The following is a 17560-nucleotide window of genomic DNA, read 5'->3' on the forward strand; positions in this document are numbered from 1 at the left end:
CCCAGTTGGGAATTTTTTTATCAGGGTATGGATTTTCCTCGGCACCCTTGGCTTTGATCTTGGGGCAGTTGGATTTGCTGAGGGACATTACGTTGCTTCCCAAGGTGATACTGAGGAAGTAGTGGGGCTGTAAAACTGAACTGTGCTCCCAAATACTACCTGTGATCCCCATGGCTTGTTTCTGAGGGCTCAGGAACTGCTGGCAACAAATTGGGGAAGTATGTGAAGTGCTGTTGGTAGTGTTGTGGGACTCTAGAGCTGCTGTAAACTTGTGTACACCAGACCTGGCTGTCTTTGGTGGCCGTGTGGGGTTTGTCCTTCTAGTTTTATTCCTGGTGCTTGACCTTACATGGATGGGAGTCACAATGGAGTCAGTTCTGGAGGCTCTGGACACAGTAAAGAGCTCCAATTGTCTAGCTGTGTACCTTCCCCACTGCAGTAAAAGGCCTTGCAGGGCTCATGGGTACCTGCAGGGCTGCTGCTGTGAGTGCTGCTTTCAGGTCACCGAAGGGGGGCTGAGCTCTCAATGTCCAGCTGAGGCACAGCCAGAAAATTTCCCCCAAAACACCTAGACAGAGGAAAGAATCCCAGGAAGCTCTGTGCTGTGAGAACACTCCTGGTGATGCCCATTGCCCAGCGTGGGATGCTCTGATCAGGGTCTGCCCCAGAGAGGGGGAGGAACTCTGGGGAGGGAGAGTTCCTCTTCTCCCTCCCCAGAGTTGAGGGAGCTGAGGAGATTTACTGTTGCCTGGGCAGCATGGACCTCTTGCTGGTCTGCACTTTCTGGACAGAAATAATCTAAGTGGTTAAAAGTGGAGGTACTTCTAGGGCACACTGAACACGAGGTGCATCAGGCAGGGGACAAATGGAGATGTTCATGGGGCAGGTTTTAGCACACAGGAGCTGTGGGGGGACTGGGAGCAATATGATGCTGACTGGGAACATATCCCCTTGAACTCCCCCTCTTGAACATCCTGAACTGGGGTGGTTTCCTGGAAGAGTTTCTGTCCACAGGGTCCTGAACCCTCAAACTGGAGATCTTTCTCTGGCTGGCATCTTGGGGTTTGCCACCTGGGGCTGATGTTCAGGGTTGCCTTACACCCTCCTGTGCAGGGGGGGGATGCTGGGCAGAGGTGAGGGGCCAGGCCACAGTCACATTCACTTATTACAATCCTCTGATTTAGTTAGCAACCAGGTGAGCTGTCACTGGAGGATTTGATGGATGAGAAAGAGAGTTCCCTCCTTCCTGAGGCGGGAAATGAAGCTAATCAGACCTCGGACACCTTAATCCAGCTCTGATCTGATTAATGACCCTGAGGACTGTGAACTCATCAGCACCCTGGCATCTATCACTGCCTTGCATCCTGCCCCTTCTGCTGTCCACCACCACACAGCTGTGGACACCATCTCTCTGCCCTACATGGCATGGGCTGTGTGCCAGCTGCTGTGGTCCTGGACAGCCCTCTTGTAGGGTCTCAGGGTCTGCTCCAAATATCGCCACTCATCATCCCTCTATGATTTCTCTAGATTTCTTTATTCAGGTATTTCCAAATAAAGAAATAAGCCAGGTTCTATGGCTCTGTCAGCACAGATTTCTTGCTTGTGCAATTCAAAGGCTGCAGCTTGGTTGGCTGCACTTGCATCACCCTGGCATCAGTAAACTGGGGACTAGCATGAGCTGCTGATCCTTGGGAGAGTTGCTTGTCTTTGGAAAACCTCCTTGGGTTTTGTAGGGAACTTTCCATGGGGCTAATTCCTGCCCTTCTGTCTCCCAGGGAGGCATCTGGAAAAGGGACATTGTGTGTTTTCCCACAGAAGGATCTCGGGCCACTCAGTGAAGCTGTCTGGTGCTGGGCTGAGCAATGGAAGGAGGAAGTTGTTGCACACACTGGACCTTTGCAGCTCCCTTCAGCAGGGTGATGTGTGTGCAGGGAGATCAGCAGGCAGCACACCAGAGTCTGTTGGTGCTGGGAAGAGAAGTCCCTGGGGTTACTGAGCAGAGAAAGCAGAGAAGGCTGAGGAAGGCCCTGTATGCTCCTGCCTTTCTCCTCTCTGGGCATCTCCTTGCTGCCTCTGTGACACACAGGGTTCAGTGTGGTGGACCCATCTCTTGCTCAGGGAACAGAACAGTGCTGGAAGTGCTGAAGGGACAAGAAATACAGGGACAGGGATTTCCTTTAGCCATGATTACATTTAGGCAGGGCAATAGCAGCTGCCTTACTCCCCTTCCTAAGACAGGACCCACCACAGAGTACAAAAAATCAGAGGCTTGTGTCACTGTGTCAGAGGACCCAAAAAAGTGGGAACCAGAGACACACAGGTGCAGACCCTTAGTGACAGAGATTCCTAAAGCAGTCACACACACTTTGCCTCTCCCTGAAGGCCAGTGCCAGGGGATCTGGACCAGCTCTGCTCCTGCTTACCCACCATGCCCAGACCAGCCAAAGCTTTCCTCTCTGTCCTTTCCAGGTGTTATTCCCTAAGCTGTGTCTTGCCTAGGAAAGGTAAGACCAGAGAAGTGAGTAACAATCTGCCTGTATGCAGCTGCTGGGTTGCATCTTGGGCAGACATGGGTGACGGAGGGTGCTGGTCCTTTGTGTGTCCAGCTCAGGTCTATTGATCTCCCTGGATCACAGCAGTGCAATGGGAAACAGCTGGCACAGGATCCCAGAGCACAGGATGCAGAGGAGCCTGCTGGTGAGCCAGTGCCTCTCCTGCCCTCCCAGCTAAGCACTTTGCCCTCCGGGTGCCTGGGGGCTCCACGGTGCCAGGGCAGCACTGGAGCCCAGCAGGGCTTTGCCTACATGTGCTGAAGTCTGTCTGTCTCTCCAGATCTCCACTTGCTGCAACCACAGACCTGCTTCCCTGCCATGGGGCAGGGAATGATGGGCTCAGCGCGCTGGGTGGGTCCTGGCGGCTGGGGGGACCTCTGGCTGTGGAGGGGCTGGGGAAGGGGCAGAGTAACTCGGGTCAGTCCCCGGCGTTTGCCCACTGCTGCGTCCGGGGGCTGCGGCAGCCGGAGGAGGGCGGCGGGTGTGGAGGGCGGCGGGGCGGGGGTCCGGAGCGGAGCCAATGGGGAGCAGGGGTAGGTGGAGAGGGGGTTAAAACCCACCCCAGTGCCGTGGGGCGAGCGAGTGCCCGGGAGGCGGAGCGGAGAGGAGGGCTGCCCTCGAGGGCAGCCCCGCTGAGCGCGGCGCGGCCCCGCGGGTGAATGCCCGCCGGTGCCGGGGCTCGCCCGGGGCTGGCCGGCCGGGCTGTGCCCTGGCAGGGGAGCGCTGCGGCGCCGGAGGGCTCGACGGCTCCGCACGGGGCAGGGCCATGCACAAGCCCATGGAGAAGTCCCAAAACTTCCGCATCGAAGCGCTGCTGGCCGAAGAGCCGGCGCGGAGCGCCTCCCCGCCGGGGCTGAGCCCCGGGAGCCCCGCGTCGAGCCCCGGCCCCGCCGGGCGCTCCGACACCCCCTCCCCGCGGGCGGCCCCGGCCGCTGCGCCCCTCGCCCCGGCCGGCTTCGTCCCCAAGCCCGGCTTGCTGCATCTCTCTGGCCCCGGGCTCGGCGCCCTGCCGGCCCTCTACCCTCCCGCCGTGTACCCGCTGCCGAGCCTGGGGGGCCAGCACCCCGCCTTCGCCTACACCGGCATCCCGCACCTGCCGCCGCCCGGCGCCGAGCACCTGAAGGCGGCCGTGGCCGGCTCCTTCCCGCTGGAGCACTGGATCCGAGCCGGGATGCTGGTGCCGAGGCTCTCCGACTTCAATGGTGAGTGGCCCGGGACAGACCCCCCGTCGGGCGGAACACGGCTCTGGGCGCTGCAGCGCCGGGGGTCCCTTGGACAGCCCGGCTCTGAGCTTTGCCGGCCCCACGCCTTCGGGGCCCTCCGGTGGCCCGGGTCGGGAGCCCGCAGGGACACCGAGCCCTCGGCGCTGACCGCGATGCGTGGCTCTCTCTGTGCCCAGACCGCTTCCTAGCCCGGCAGGGCTGGGGTGGGGAGGCCGGGTGTCCCACTGCTGGGAGGAACGTGACTCGCCCTGCGGAGACCTCCGAGGGCTGTGAGGCCCTGGGGAGCAGATCCGAAGGGCAAAGTCTCGCCTCACGCCGGCCCGGTGTTCCGGAACAGCCCCAAAAAGCGCTGCCCGCGCCGCCGCCGGCGGAGCCGGACCGCGCCTACCCAGGTGCTGGCCCCGCACGGCTCCTGCGGGCCGGGAAGGAAACGAAAAGAAAGGAACGGAGGCAAAATCCTGAACTGGGAAACGAATAAATCCCCCCCGGCGCGGCTGGGAACGAACCCGGCCCGGTGCTGCTGGTCGGCGCTCCGGTCCTGCCCGCGCGGGGCCATGCGGGCCCGGGCAGCTCGTTCCTGGCGGCCCCGGTGCGCTCGGCCCCAGCCCTGCCCCGGGCCCCCCGGAGCTGCGGGCAGGCACCGGACCCCGCTCTGCCGCGGTGGGTCCTGCGGGGCACGGGCGGGCAGGAGCTGACTGCAGGCGCTGGTCCCGATGGGGTCTGGCACCCCTGGCAGCGTGACCTGGAGCCTGCCCCGTGCTGGTCACTGCGAAGATGGGCATTAAACCGAGAGTGACTGGTTAATAAAGCCCTATCAGAGTGTCCAGATTTGTTAGCTGAGCATAAAAAAAAAAAAAATCCTAAAAATTTGAAAGCCCATTTGTAAAATAATAATTTTAAAAGGCTGGATAAATAACAGTGCGAAAAAAACCCCAGAGAATTACTTGAAAAAAAATCACATTTATTACTCCTACCTCAAACTGTTCCTGGTCAGGTTAAAGGGAAACAGGCTGTTTTGTTTCTGCACACTGTCTCCCTTTACCTGGCTTTCCTCAGACTTTAGGAAGGATCCATCTGTGAATCTAGAGGTGTAGAATAAGCCTCCAGTGCTATGGGTTGTGTACAGTCTCCAAAGATGTCACTAAGACAAGAGAAAATAAATCTTGATTAGTTAGAAGTCTTTATTATTTATTACATCTTCCTGCTCCTCTGCCGAGGCCATGTTATCTTTGAAGGGTCTGGGTTTCTTGGTCTATCTCAGCATCCTGGCAGCTTCATACAGGGCTGTGTTTCACCAAGTGGGAATGCTCCACTGCCTCTGATCCTGTAGCCCTGAGTGCAGCTTCTGGCTGGGATAACATAGAGATATTTGTACATCAGCCCCTTTCCTTTCAAAAGAAGGGTATTGATCTTCAGCTGGTTGTATCCAAAACCCCACCAAATGAAAACAAATCCCAAATTATTGGCATGAGAACAACTTGTGAAGGGAATGTGCTGGACCAGAATGTCAGTGGGTCTTGTGGGAAACACTGACCAGGGCTCCTATGGAAGTTCAGAGGGGAGAAAAACAATTTCTGACCCAAGTGTTACTTGTCTGGGTTCTGGAGATCCCAAAGCAGGGTAGACACGTGGAGGTGTAATAAGGATGCAGCAAAAGCTGACAAAACTGTAAATTTTTAAATCAGGATGACCACTGCCTCAGTCCATGTCCTTATTAAAAGGTGTTTGTTCCCAATTCCAGGGAGCCCTTTGCAGTGGGGATTCTTTCTCTCTGAAGTATTTTGTCAAGTACTTCAGCAATTCTTCTGCTGTGCAGAAGAGAACCTCATCCATCTTCACATCCTTATTTCTGTCCACTGGTAACCTTAGGGTTCTCAAGTGTGTCTTCAGCCTTTGCTCCTGTGGGCTCGCTGAAGCCCTGAAATCAGGGTCATTTGCAGCATGGCTTCTCCTTGTGCTCAGCAGGACTGGCTCCAGCTGCAGGCTGTGCCTGTGTGTGGGCTCAGATTGCCCCAGTGTGCTGGCCATGCTGTAGGGACAGGGACAGGAAAGGGCACCTGCCTGGGATGTGCTGCCTCTGCAGCCCTTCCTCATCCCTCTGAGGAGGGTGGTGGGCTGGGCAGGAGCCTTCCTTCCATTGTTGGCACAGGGCTCCTGGGCTGCCTGTAGTTTGTGGGACCCCCTGTCCCACAGCCCAGCCTAGACAGACAGATGGACGGACCTGCCTGGCTGAAGTTTCCAGAGTGACCAAGTGTCAAGGATGCTGGTGCCAGTCATGTTTAACTCTCCCAGGAGCAGTGGACAGATGGCTGTAAGAGATGAATCTGAATCTTGGACATATTATGGATCATTCCAGGGGGTGATCGCCCTTGGGGTTTATTTAAAGGGAATTCCAGGAATAAATTCTGGAATAAATTCCTTATTTGGGTGCATGTGTAGCAATGTTTTGCAGGTGTGGTCTGGTTCGATCTCCTGGGGACAGTCAGGAAGGGGGAAGCAGCAAGACAGCCCATGAGCTGTAAGCTCTGTGGGTATTCCCTGCCCACATTCCCCCTGCTATCACTGTGTGGGGAGGTGGGATGCCTGGGGCAGTTGGTGCCCCGGGCTGGCTCAGTGAGAGCCGTGCCCTGCGGTGGGCAGGGTGAGTGCCTCCCTCCCAGCTGCGGGTGCAGAGCTGCACGCGGTGCCTGGCTGCTCTGCTGCAATGCGCACTGAGGGGCTGTGCAGGGCCTGGTGCAGGGGCAGGCGTGCCCTTGCTGCAGCAACAGGGATGCTGCCTGCCCAGCTTCTGCTGTCCCCAGCCTGGATCCCGTCCTGGGGCTTTGAGCACCTTCTGAACCACCCAGGGGTAGCATTTGGCACTGGAATGCCAGGCCTATTCGTTTTTCTGGGAGCTGTGATTTATTTGCCTTGTTTGTCAGTATGGTGCAGTGGTGGGAGCCAGTGCAGAGACCCACTGCAGTGAGAGCTGTAGCAGTGGGGAGCAGTGACATACAGCTGTAGATTCTCAGGAGGAGCAAAGGATCCTCTCAGAGGGATCCAGTGCTTAGATGGCTTTCCACGCACACCACTTCCTTGCATCACCCACTCACTAACTTGATGGTCTGGAGTCCAGATCAGATCCTGCCCATGATGGCAGAGGGCTTGCTGATGGGCTGTGCTGGGATAGAGAGCAGGCAGGATAAGTCTTATCAAACTTGTGCAAAAAGCAATGCCTTCCAAGGCTCACCAGGTGTACAGTGGTCTGGTGTCCGCTGGAAATATGGGCTGGGAAACAGCTGGCAAGCAGCAGTGGAAGTTTAGTGGTGGAGCAAGCAAGGGGCTTGCAGAGGTAGCAAGTGCCCTTACACATGCTGCCCCCCTGATAATGCCAGGGCTGCTGGCAGGTCAGAAAAAGCCTCTGGTGATGACCCTGATGCTGAGACTACCTCCCTCCCTTCCAGCTCTGACATCCAGAGAAACACCTAAAGCAGTCAGGGTGTTAATTTCCTCTCCTTTATCTGCTAGACCACAAAGTTAAGTGAACTATAGTTAAACAAACCAAATTAAAAACAAGTGAGTTAATATCAACCTAGGATTACCCCTGTTATCAAGTAGGCGGAACTGTATCAAATAAACCAACAATTCTTTATAAGCTTTATCTAATTATCCAGGAGGCAGCTGCCTTGCAGAGCTCCTGGCCTCAGACTCAGAGGGCATTCCTGGCCCCGGGCCAAGCAATTTATTTACTGATACTGCAGCCAGATGCCAGGCACCAGGGGGTCCAAGCCCTGCCAGGCTGAAGGGATGTTGAGACAAGCTCTGATCCTGGATGGAGTGCTGGAGGAGATGGCTGAGCAGAAAATAAATCCTTTGGCAAGCAAAGGTGTGACGCTGGGGCAGTCACTGGTCTTCTGGTAGGAGCTGGATAAGATGGAGAGCCTTCCCAAAGGGTAATACTTTCTGAGATGCTGATGGTGATAGGGATGGGTTCATGGCTCGGTTGAGTGGAGAAGGTAAGCCCTGGGAGGCATGCTTGCTGTGCAGCCCTTGGGAGGATTCTTTGTCCATGTGGCAGCCTGTCACAGGACAGGGAGGGATGGGACTCAGCAGAGCATGCTGGCAGTCTCAGCTTCTACCTCCTTCTTTTTTTCTTTTCCCAGTGAGAATCTGTGTATCCTCTTCTGCCATACTCTCTCCACACAAAAGATCTAGAGCCCTTTGGGAAAGGTAACAGCAGAGCTGATGCCAGAGATGTTGATCATTCATGTCCATGAAAACCTGCTGCTGTGGGTGGCTGAAGGTCAGCTGCATTGCCTTGGGCTTACTCCACCTGGTGTGGAGGCCAAATCTTGAACAAGTCACACTGGGGAGCAGTGGTGATGGATAATTATAGCTGCTGAAGGGTGTATTGTCAGAGGAGATCACAGATTAGGTGGCCAGCCACACTCTGTAGGCTGGGCACTGGACTGGTGGTGGCTCAGACTGTATGACAGCACGACAGAGGGGTTTGAGGATTGGGTTTGGTGTTGGGTTTTTTTGTCAGCACTGGGGCAGGAGGCAAAGTGTTTCCAAGGAAGTCAGGCTCTGTACAATATTTGTAATGGGCACACTGCACTGCAAATGAATTGGACACTGAGAAGGAGGAATCAGGGCTGGCAGCAGGGCCATGCTCCAGAAATCAATCCCCTGGATTGGCAGTTACTTGGGATATGTCCTGTTTGGATTTATTTGAATTTTGGACAAACTTTCTGTTCTTCTTTTACCTGCTAGACCAAGCAGTCGTTAGCAGCTCACTTGGGGAAAAGTGAGTCTCTTGAGAGGGTGTTGTTAAAGTAGGCTGCCTTCCAGGCTCCTCTGAACACACCAAACTTGCATTGCTTTTAGCATTGAGATTCTTCTGTGAGGCACTTCTGTGCCTCTAACTCTTCCTGCATCTGCTTTTAGTCTGGTCACATATGACCTTGCTAGGGGAGGCACAGAGGAGCCTTTCAGGTTGGTCTGAAGGATTTCTGTGCTCCTTGGAACCAGGACACAATGCCCTCGGAGCTGAGCCCTGGGCTCTCTGCTTTGGAGTGGGGAATTCAGACTGGGAATATGATATATCTTGATTCCTGGACACTCCAGCTCCAGAAAGCACAGAACTCCTGAATTATTGGATGCTGAGAGGGCACAACCTCTTCCCTTCTCTTTCCCCAAAACATTCTCTACAGACCATGCTCAGAAAGAGGAACTGCTCAGAGGTGCCCTTCCCTGACCTGGTACTGCCAAACTGCACAGTGCAGCCTCATTGCAGGGAGGGATTCTGGGGCTCCAGATGCTCCAGCCACCTTCCTATCTCTGTCAACAAAGGAGGCTCACTGGGACCCAGAGTCCTTGGGCTGCTGGACACTGCCTGGGGCTTCTTTGTGTTGTGCCCCCACCAACAGAATGAATTTCCTCTCCAGTTGTCTCTGATGCATCTCTGGCCCTTCCCTCCCTGAGGGAACTGCAAAGGGTGTTAGCTTGGGCTGCCCCGTCCCTGCAGATGCTAGTTCCCATAACACCTCATTTTCTTAGCCAGAGGAAGCCTTTGCAGACCTGTTTGGTCCCATGTGTCCATGGAGGATTTGTACAGCCAGAGCATCCACAGCCAGTCAGAGTCCAGGTGGCTGCCGAACTCTGCAGAGCTGAGACATCTCTCATCTGTATTTGTCCTGCAAATCTTTTGAACCTCTCATTCAGTTTTAGCCTTGAATGTTTCATATGCAAAGTAATACATCCTGTCAGAATCGCTGGCACAGTGTGCCTCTGTTCAGTCAATCCCTCGTTTAACTGGCCAGTGGCTACGAGGTGGGTCCCAGAGACTGTATCTCTGGCACTGAGGGGCTACAGGCAGAAGAAGGGATTGTGTCTATCCTGCTCCCATGAGGCATTTGCACAACCCTAGCCCAGCCTGTGTTCTATCTGTTTGACCCAGCATCCAGGTACTTGGGATCAAACCTGTGTTGTGATCAGTTAATGGCTCTTTCATAAATTCCTGCCTCATGCGTCATCACTGTGTTTGTGAAGGGCTCGGTGGACACCTCAGGAGATGGGCAGGTTGGGATCAAAGCTGGAATCTGGGGGAGATAACATGAATGGTGCCCCATGCCCAGCAAAGTGGGTGAGTTGGAGTGGCCCTTGCCAAGCACGGCACACTTTTTGGGCCAGGATGCTCCAGGATGTTGTTGCCCAAGATGTGTCAGCAGGGATGTGCCAAGGTCCTTTTGCATCAGTGCCCACCACCACCACCTCCCCCCATTCTGCCCCACGCCCCTCCCTGCTGCTCCAGCACCTTATTCCCAGCTGCAAACCCCTGGGTTTGATTGCCGCTCTGGTGCTGGGAGAAGCAGTAAAAGCTGAACCCCAGGGGGACAATAAAGCCAGTGGAGAGGAGATAAGCAAGGATCAAACAGAGCGCGGCAGCCACGCCATGCTGGACTCTCAAAGGTCCCTTTGTTCTGCTGCCTGCTGATGCAGTGCCGCTGTGCCTTCAAGGGCTGCAGGCGAGATAGCGGAGCTCACGGGCAGCCCAGCACAGCCCCTGGCCGTTGAGCTGCCACCTGTGCGGCCCAGCAATAAAAAAAGAGAATTAATTTCGGTCACAGCACTGATCCCAGTTGTACACCGAGGCCTGATAACGTATCTCACAGGTTCCTATCAGGCAGTAAAGCCATTATTGTGGTGGGAGATGATGGAGACATTCACCTTCTTCCTCATCCTGGGTTTGCTGAGGGGTTGTCCCCCTACCAGTCTGCTGTCCCCTGACCCCCACCCACTGTCTGCTCTACAGCTGCCCCGCAGTCTGGTTTGATGGGGAAGTGCCGTCGGCCCCGCACAGCATTCACCAGCCAGCAGCTCCTGGAGCTGGAGAACCAGTTCAAGCTCAACAAGTATCTGTCCAGACCCAAGCGTTTTGAGGTGGCCACGTCGCTGATGCTCACTGAGACACAGGTACCTTGGCCCTGGGGGGATGGAGCGCAGCACCGTGGAGCTGCCAGGGGGGCAAGGCAAGGTCATGGGCAATGCTAATGCCATCAGCCCCACACCCCACTGCTCCCATCAGTGCCCTTCAGGGCATCTCCTGCCTGGTGGGCTCCAGCCTGTTCTCTTGTGGAGGGCACCCCAAAATACTGCTCGTCTTTTCACCTGGCACTCCCAACTTGGGTTTCAGAGCCTTCCCATCCTTCAGCATGCCGTGGGAGGGGTCTTCTTGTGGGGCTAATATGAAAATGTCCCTGTGCATATCCTTGGCTGGAGGCTGGGTGGGGGAAAGGCAGCAGCCCCCATTATTCCTGTCCCCGTGACAACCTCATCCTCTTTGTACATAGTTGTAGCACCATGGGATTCCCCATAATGAAGAGGTTTTGGGGGGCCCGCCATGCAGGGAAGGCGAGGGGCTGGGTGGGGACAGGATGCAGCAGGGTACATCCTCTCCCCCGGGGCTTTCCCTTGGCAGGTGAAGATCTGGTTCCAGAACCGCCGCATGAAGTGGAAGCGGAGCCGCAAGGCCAAGGAGCAGGGGGCTCAGGTGGAGGCTGAGAAGCAACGAGGGCTCAGCAAGACCTGTGAGAAGCTGCTGCCCAGCGAGCCCCAGGGACAAGGTGCCGAAAGCCCCGAGTTCATGGGGCACAGCCCTGACTCGGGCTTCCTGCACTGCAGCACCGCCGAGCTGAGCTACGGCCCGGACTCGTCTTGCTCGGGGGCCGAGGAAGAGGAGGACGACGAGATGGGTGCCACGGAGAGGAAGATTGGCTCTGTCTTGTGAAAGGCGAATGGAGCCAGCTGGGGAGAGGGGCCAGGCTGTGTTGTGGGGGTTCTCTTTGCTGGCAGACACAGACTGTGCCTGGAAGGAGCAGGGGGCTGCAGGGCACCTGCCACCCTTTAACTTATGTATGTTTGGATCCTATTTAACTTGTAATTATTCCTCTGTGTGTATCTGGAGGAGTCCCCAGATCCCTCCCCTATAAAGCTGTTATCTGGATGCCTGTGCTTTTCCTTAGGGGACAGGAAAATCCCCTGTCCTGCTACTGTGCTGTCCTACCGAGTCTTTGGGGAAAAGGTGGGGAGAGCAAACTGGGACAGCTGGCAGCCTGTTGGCACAGCTGGAAGAGAGACCCAGACCCTTCTTTGACTGCACTGCCACTTCCCTACAGATCTGACAGCGCCTGGAGCAGCACATCCAGTGTGGTGCCAGCTTGTCCTTCCCCTTGGTGGCATGAAGAGCTGGGAAGGATGCCCAGGTTGCATGCCAGCCTGCCTTGCCTCCTCCTGCACCAGTACATCCCTGGTAGGGTCTGTGCTTTGCAGGGCAAAACTGTCCTGGGAAGCAAAGCTGATGCTGTTTTCCATGCTGCAATTAGCCCGCTTGCATTGGTGTGGCACTGTCCCAAATAAACGGGGGGGAAGGGAGGCAGGAAAGTGCTCAGGCTGTAAAGACTCAGTGCTGTGGTGAGCTCCCCTTTTCCCATGGTGATGCTTAACCTCTCTTAAGTTCTTTTCTGGGCTTGTTTCATTATGCACTTGCGATCTTGCTCACTCTGAGGGGGCTGAAATCAACCCTTGGTAGCAGGATGATGACTGACACCCTCTACCACTTCCCTAGAAACACAAAGGTTAAGCACTAATAAGTAAGTGCTGCCCATGTCCTCGCAGGACGCTGGAGGGTCCTGGAAGGCCCTGTGGATCTGCCATGCTCCCTGTGCCTTGCTGGCTCTCCCCTTGTGTGCTGAGGTGGCCGTGAAGGCAGAGGGGCAGCGCTGCTTCACCACTCCAGTGCCCCAGGAGCTGCAGGGGTGGAGCAGGGGCCATTCCCGACAGACCATGATGTCCCTCCTGCCCACACCCTGCTGTCCTCTCCTGTGCCCAGCTCTGCCTGAGTGGCAGGGAGGGCTGTCTGCCCCGGGACTCGTGGCGGGGGTGGGAATTGCCGAAGCACAGCAGCCCCTGTGGGATCCTGGCCGTCTGTGCTGGGAGGGACAGGTAAGCGTTGGTGGGGGCTGTCACACATCGCAAGGCTGGGAAAAGCCTGTCAGGGTCTGGGCAGGTTTTGGGACAGAGGGGTGGGCAGGGAAGGAGGTGACAGGAGAGAGGAGCATGGAGACGGACGGACGGACGGGCGGATGGATGCCGGTCCTGTGCGGGGGGACAGTGACCCGCAGTGGCTGCTGGCAGCTCGGCAGTTTCCCCCTGGGTACATGGCATCCTCACTGCCCACGTTCCCTCTCCCCAGGCAGTCCATCTCGAGACACGCAGGTGTCCAGAGCCCTGGAATTGCCCAGTGGGGTGCTCTGGTCCTGGGGAGGCTGCAGCCCTTGCTCCAAGGGGGTAGGTGTGAGCTAGGGTAGCAGCAGGTGCCCAGAGCCTGCCGTGGTTGGTGTAACGTGGGGCAAGAGAGAAATAAATGTGGTGTAGGGGGGGGAAATACAAGGAAAGGATGAAGGGATGGGGAAGCATGAAAGGATGGCACCTAATTCCCTGCCTTTGCTCCAGGAGAGCTGTGCCAGCTCCCAGCACAAACACAGGGCTGGGCACAGGCATGCTGGCACCAGGGCCAAAGACATTTATCATCTGATGTGCAAGTGGCTCAGCCTCAGACCACAGGGAGTACCACAGGCTGGAGCAGGGCTGAAATTGGCGACAGGGATGGTGGAGGCAGAGAGGAAAAGGCAAGAAGGAAAGCAACAGAAGTGCCAGGGAGGAGGAGGGGAGCTGAAGGCATGTCACAGGCTTAAAACGTTCACCTTGATGGGCCGTGACAGGTTTAATTTGCAGAGTACAATCATTAAAGTGATGGATGGGAGGCGTTCATCTCGCGCCTGGTGCACTCAGGCCCACCGTGGCTGCAGGAGGGTTTGTTTTGTTGCTGTTATTTATGAGGTTGTTTCTGGAGGAGCCAGGCACTCATCCAGAGCTAGGGGGACAAAGGAGGGGACACAACTGATGCTGGAGGAGTTAGAGTGCTGATTTACAGCTGAGCTGCTTAGCTGGATGACTCATTTGTAAACATAACAAATGCCATTAAAGCTGCATCTCCTTCCTGCCTCTGCCGGGCACCCTCCCTGTGTGCTTTGATGCAGCCAGCCCCACTCTCCACCACAGAGCTGCCTGCGCACCCCGGAGGCACTGTCTGCGCCTCCCCACCGGAAAAATGAAGGTCCTGTCTCCTTGAGGGTCATGCAGGCACTGGGAAGATGTAGGACTGTCCCATGGTGGTGTCCATGAGAATGACACCCGAGGGGCTCATGCAGCCAGGGCTCCCCACCCTCTGGGCCTTTGCTGGTCTTGGTCTCATAGCTATTTTGGCAATGATAACAACTTGTTAGTTGTGTCACCAACGCTCCAAGGAGCTCAGGGTGGGCTGCCCCCATTAAGGTGTCGCTCCATCCCTGTGAGAGCACTCTCCAGCCTGCTGCAGCCTGCGGCCCCTTGCCACCCTGCAGTCCCCGCACTGCCCTCACTCATCCATCCGATGCACCCACGGACTTCACAGGCCCCCTCTGCTGGCTCAGCTTTATGCTGCCGTTCCTCCTCTCCACTCATCCTCAACACCCCTCGCCCCACGCTCTCTCCAGCATCCCTGCATCCCAGTATCCCTGCATCCCTCCCTGTTCCACCCGCCCTCCTCCATCTCCTTGCCCATGAGCGTCCCATCTGCCCTTGATCTGTATCTCCTCCCTGCACCCCTGAGAGCCCCTCACTGTCTCCTTCGCCGCTCCGTGCCCCCCTGCCCGGCCTGCCCGGCCCTCTCCCCGCTCCGCTCCCGTTCCATCTCCCGGGCCCTGCGCGTCCCTCCGCCGCCCCCTGGCGGCCGCCGCTGCCCGCGCCGATTGACCCGAGGCGGCCGCCGTCGTCGCTCCGGGAGCCGCTGCAACCGCGTCCGGTCTCCATGGCAACGCGGGCCGGCCCGCGCGGCGCGGAGCGGCACCGGCACCGAGGTGCCCCGGGCTGCCGGTGCTTGAGGGAGCCGGGCTGGGATCGAGGGACACGGGCTCCTGCTGACTCGTGGCGCGGGCTTCTGCTCCGCTGCGGGGGCAAGCAGGGTCATGATGGAGCGGGCTGTCCCCAGGGAGCTGGGCAGGCTGTGCCTGAGGGAACAGGGCCCTGCAGGAGCGGGCTGTCCCCAAGGAGCTGGGCAGGCGCTCCCTGAGGGAACAGGGCCCTGCAGGAGCGGGCTGTCCCCAGGGAGCCGGGCAGGCTGTCCCTGAGGGAACAGGGCCCTGCAGGAGCGGGCTGTCCCCAGGGAGCCGGGCAGGCTGTCCCTGTGAGAACAGGGCCCTGCAGGAGCGGGCTGTCCCCAAGGAGCTGGGCAGGCTGTCCCTGAGGGAACAGGGCCCTGCAGGAGCGGGCTGTCCCCAAGGAGCTGGGCAGGCTGTCCCTGAGGGAACAGGGCCCTGCAGGAGCGGGCTGTCCCCAAGGAGCTGGGCAGGCTGTCCCTGAGGGAACAGGGCCCTGCAGGAGCGGGCTGTCCCCAAGGAGCCGGGCAGGCTGTCCCTGAGGGAACACTGCCACACTCATCCATACAGGGCTCGAGGGGCCAGGCCACAGAGCACAGCCTGGCTGTGACCCACATGGGGACACGTGGGTCATGGGGACAGCCGTGCTTTCCGGAGAGGGCTGCACCCAGCTGCCAGCTGGGGACACAGCGGGGGCTGCTGCCCTGCGGGGAGGGGGCTCAGCGGCACCAGGAGGCTGAGCAGGGGCGTGGGGCCGCTGGCAGTGCCCGGCTCCTGGCAGCAAAGGCTTTGTGGCTGCGGGAGCAGCGCGTGTGAGGACTTTTCCCTCTTGTTTCTCAGATGCTCGCTCAGATGCATGACGAGTTCCGAAACTCTGACTCTTTTCGGAAGGGTGGCTATGGCAGGAAGGTGAGCGGAGGAGCAAAGAGTGCTTGGGTGGATTGTCGGGCAGGCAGGGAGAGAAGCACAAAAACGTCCTTCGTCACAATTTTTAGTATCTGCTGTTTGGGCTGTGGCCAGGAGGTGTCCTCTCTGGACTCCAGAGCAGGGCTTTTGGAGACTCCTGGAGTTTTGCCGCGGGGTGGCTCCTCTCATCCGTTGCCAGAGTCAGAAACCCTGAGCGTAGAGAAAGGGCTGTTTGTTTGAGTGATTTCTCCTCCCGTCCTCCCAAACTGCTACTCCCTAAGGTGTCTGCAAGAGAGGCAAAGAAGAAGAAAGTTGTGTTCTGTGGCATTGAGGTGCCTGAAACACTCAGTTGGCATGACTGGGAACTTGGAAGAGAGACGATCAAACACCTGACCTTGAGAAATGTTCATGGGAAAACTCAGAAGCTGAGTTACAGGTGCGTGGGAAGTTTGTTTGTCCTTTGCACTGCTCACGCTCTCTCTGCATCTTCACTCCTCCTGCTGTATCAGACACATCTGCACCTTTTCTTAGATTCACCTTCCCTCTCTCCCCTTGAGTGCTGTGCTGGAGACAGTGTGTGCACCCTTACAGTGCAGGACAGAAACCTGCTAATTCAGAAACACAGGCCTTGTTCCTGGCAGAATTCTGTTAAATGAAATGCCTTGTTTTAAATTCTGTTTTGCTGATACTTCTGTCTGTGAGGCATTTCCAGTCTAGTGAGATTTTAATTGTGGATGTATGCCAGCCAGTCGCTAGTGTGACCTAAAACCATTGCTCCCGGAGTCCCTCTGGGTGCTGAGCCATTCCAGCAGTCCCTGTGACCCTCCCTGCTCTGAAACTCAAATGTGTCTGCCCTAGGTGTTTTGTTCATACCCATGTGCTGAAAACATAAAATATTTTTCAAGGAAGGGGTACTTTGAGCTGGGAATAGGTTTTCAGGACACCTGGGTTCTGTCCCTCTCTATTCTTTTGCTGCCAAAGTACCCTTGTGGTCCAGTGTGTAAAGTGCTTCTAAATTGTGGGGTCTGGAGGTGTTGGTTGTTCTCTTTTCTGCTAACACAAGCTGCCCACCCTCAGACAAAATGTCTTGCTTTGATTTTGTTGTCTAGAGCTCCCTCCACGCCGTTCTTCTTCACTGTTTTCCCACAGCCGATTACTCTGAGCCCTGGTATGTCTGTGAGTCTGCCCGTCGTTTTCCGGCCCAGTGAAAAGGTAAAGCAGCAACATCAAACTGCCCTCAGTGCTCAGGCTGCATTCTGGGCGGCAGCAGTGGGCCTCTGCCTCTCTTGTCCTTTCTGATTTGTTTTCACTTGAATGCATGAGTCCTTGGGGAAATTCCAGCATAGGAGTGGGCAGAATGACCTTCCTGATCTGTCCACATCCTCATTACCTGAGGGAGCCCTAATCCCTGACTTCTCTGCAGAGTTTGCCAGTAGTTATGAGAGGAATCCTCACAGAAAGTATTATTTCCAGTTTTTAATGTACTACTTCTGCCTTTCAGCTCAGTAAGATAAAGTGCTTAAACTGTCCACCCCTGGTTTGATCCCAAGAAAACACCTCTGGGTGGTTTTAGTGCAGAACCTTGAGTTAAGTGGCTCACTTTCTGCCTTCCTACAGGAGTTTCCAAAGCCTCTGCATTCAAGGGCTAACAGTTTTTTAAAGGGATATGTCAGTGGCCACCCTTCTTTTGGATGGAGGGTGTTTCTGTAAGCTTTATTTTAAACAGCAATGATTCTTTCAATCCAGACCCTTTTCTTATTTTTCAGGTTGTTTGTAGTGTCTGTCTTGGCTCTGAGTGTTGATCTCTGGCTCTTGTCGATGGCTGTGTGTCTTTGATGTGTATCTCTGTCCTAGCCATAGAGCATGGTCATTGGACAGATTCCCAGTACCCTGCTCTCTTAGTATCATGATTTTCTGATGACTG

General features: G+C 56.4%; 2 protein-coding genes across 5 annotated transcripts in view; both read left to right on the top strand.

The window, feature by feature from the left end:
- The first annotated feature begins 3318 nt into the window (after positions 1 to 3318).
- Positions 3319 to 11759, top strand: LOC135309027 (motor neuron and pancreas homeobox protein 1-like). Its single transcript, XM_064434850.1, has 3 exons — positions 3319 to 3754; positions 10569 to 10729; positions 11235 to 11759. The coding sequence occupies exons 1-3, from the start codon at positions 3319 to 3321 to the stop codon at positions 11541 to 11543; spliced, it is 906 nt and encodes a 301-aa protein (XP_064290920.1). The 3' UTR covers positions 11544 to 11759.
- Positions 11760 to 14550: 2791 nt separating this feature from the next.
- The window catches only part of CFAP65 (cilia and flagella associated protein 65), a 31722-nt gene continuing 28712 nt past the window's right edge, over positions 14551 to 17560 (top strand). For 2 of the 4 annotated variants that reach the window (XM_064434785.1, XM_064434783.1), the window contains exons 1-4: positions 14631 to 14712; positions 15571 to 15639; positions 15918 to 16072; positions 16746 to 16848. In XM_064434785.1, the coding sequence (XP_064290855.1) occupies positions 15571 to 15639; positions 15918 to 16072; positions 16746 to 16848 (327 nt within the window). In that variant the 5' untranslated portion in view covers positions 14631 to 14712. Of the gene's footprint in view, positions 14729 to 15570; positions 15640 to 15917; positions 16073 to 16745; positions 16849 to 17560 lie in introns of all 4 variants that reach the window. The other 2 variants (XM_064434784.1, XM_064434782.1) reach the window with 2 other exon arrangements.

This window comes from Passer domesticus, chromosome 10, assembly GCF_036417665.1.
Source record: "Passer domesticus isolate bPasDom1 chromosome 10, bPasDom1.hap1, whole genome shotgun sequence".
Classification (NCBI taxonomy): domain Eukaryota; kingdom Metazoa; phylum Chordata; class Aves; order Passeriformes; family Passeridae; genus Passer; species Passer domesticus.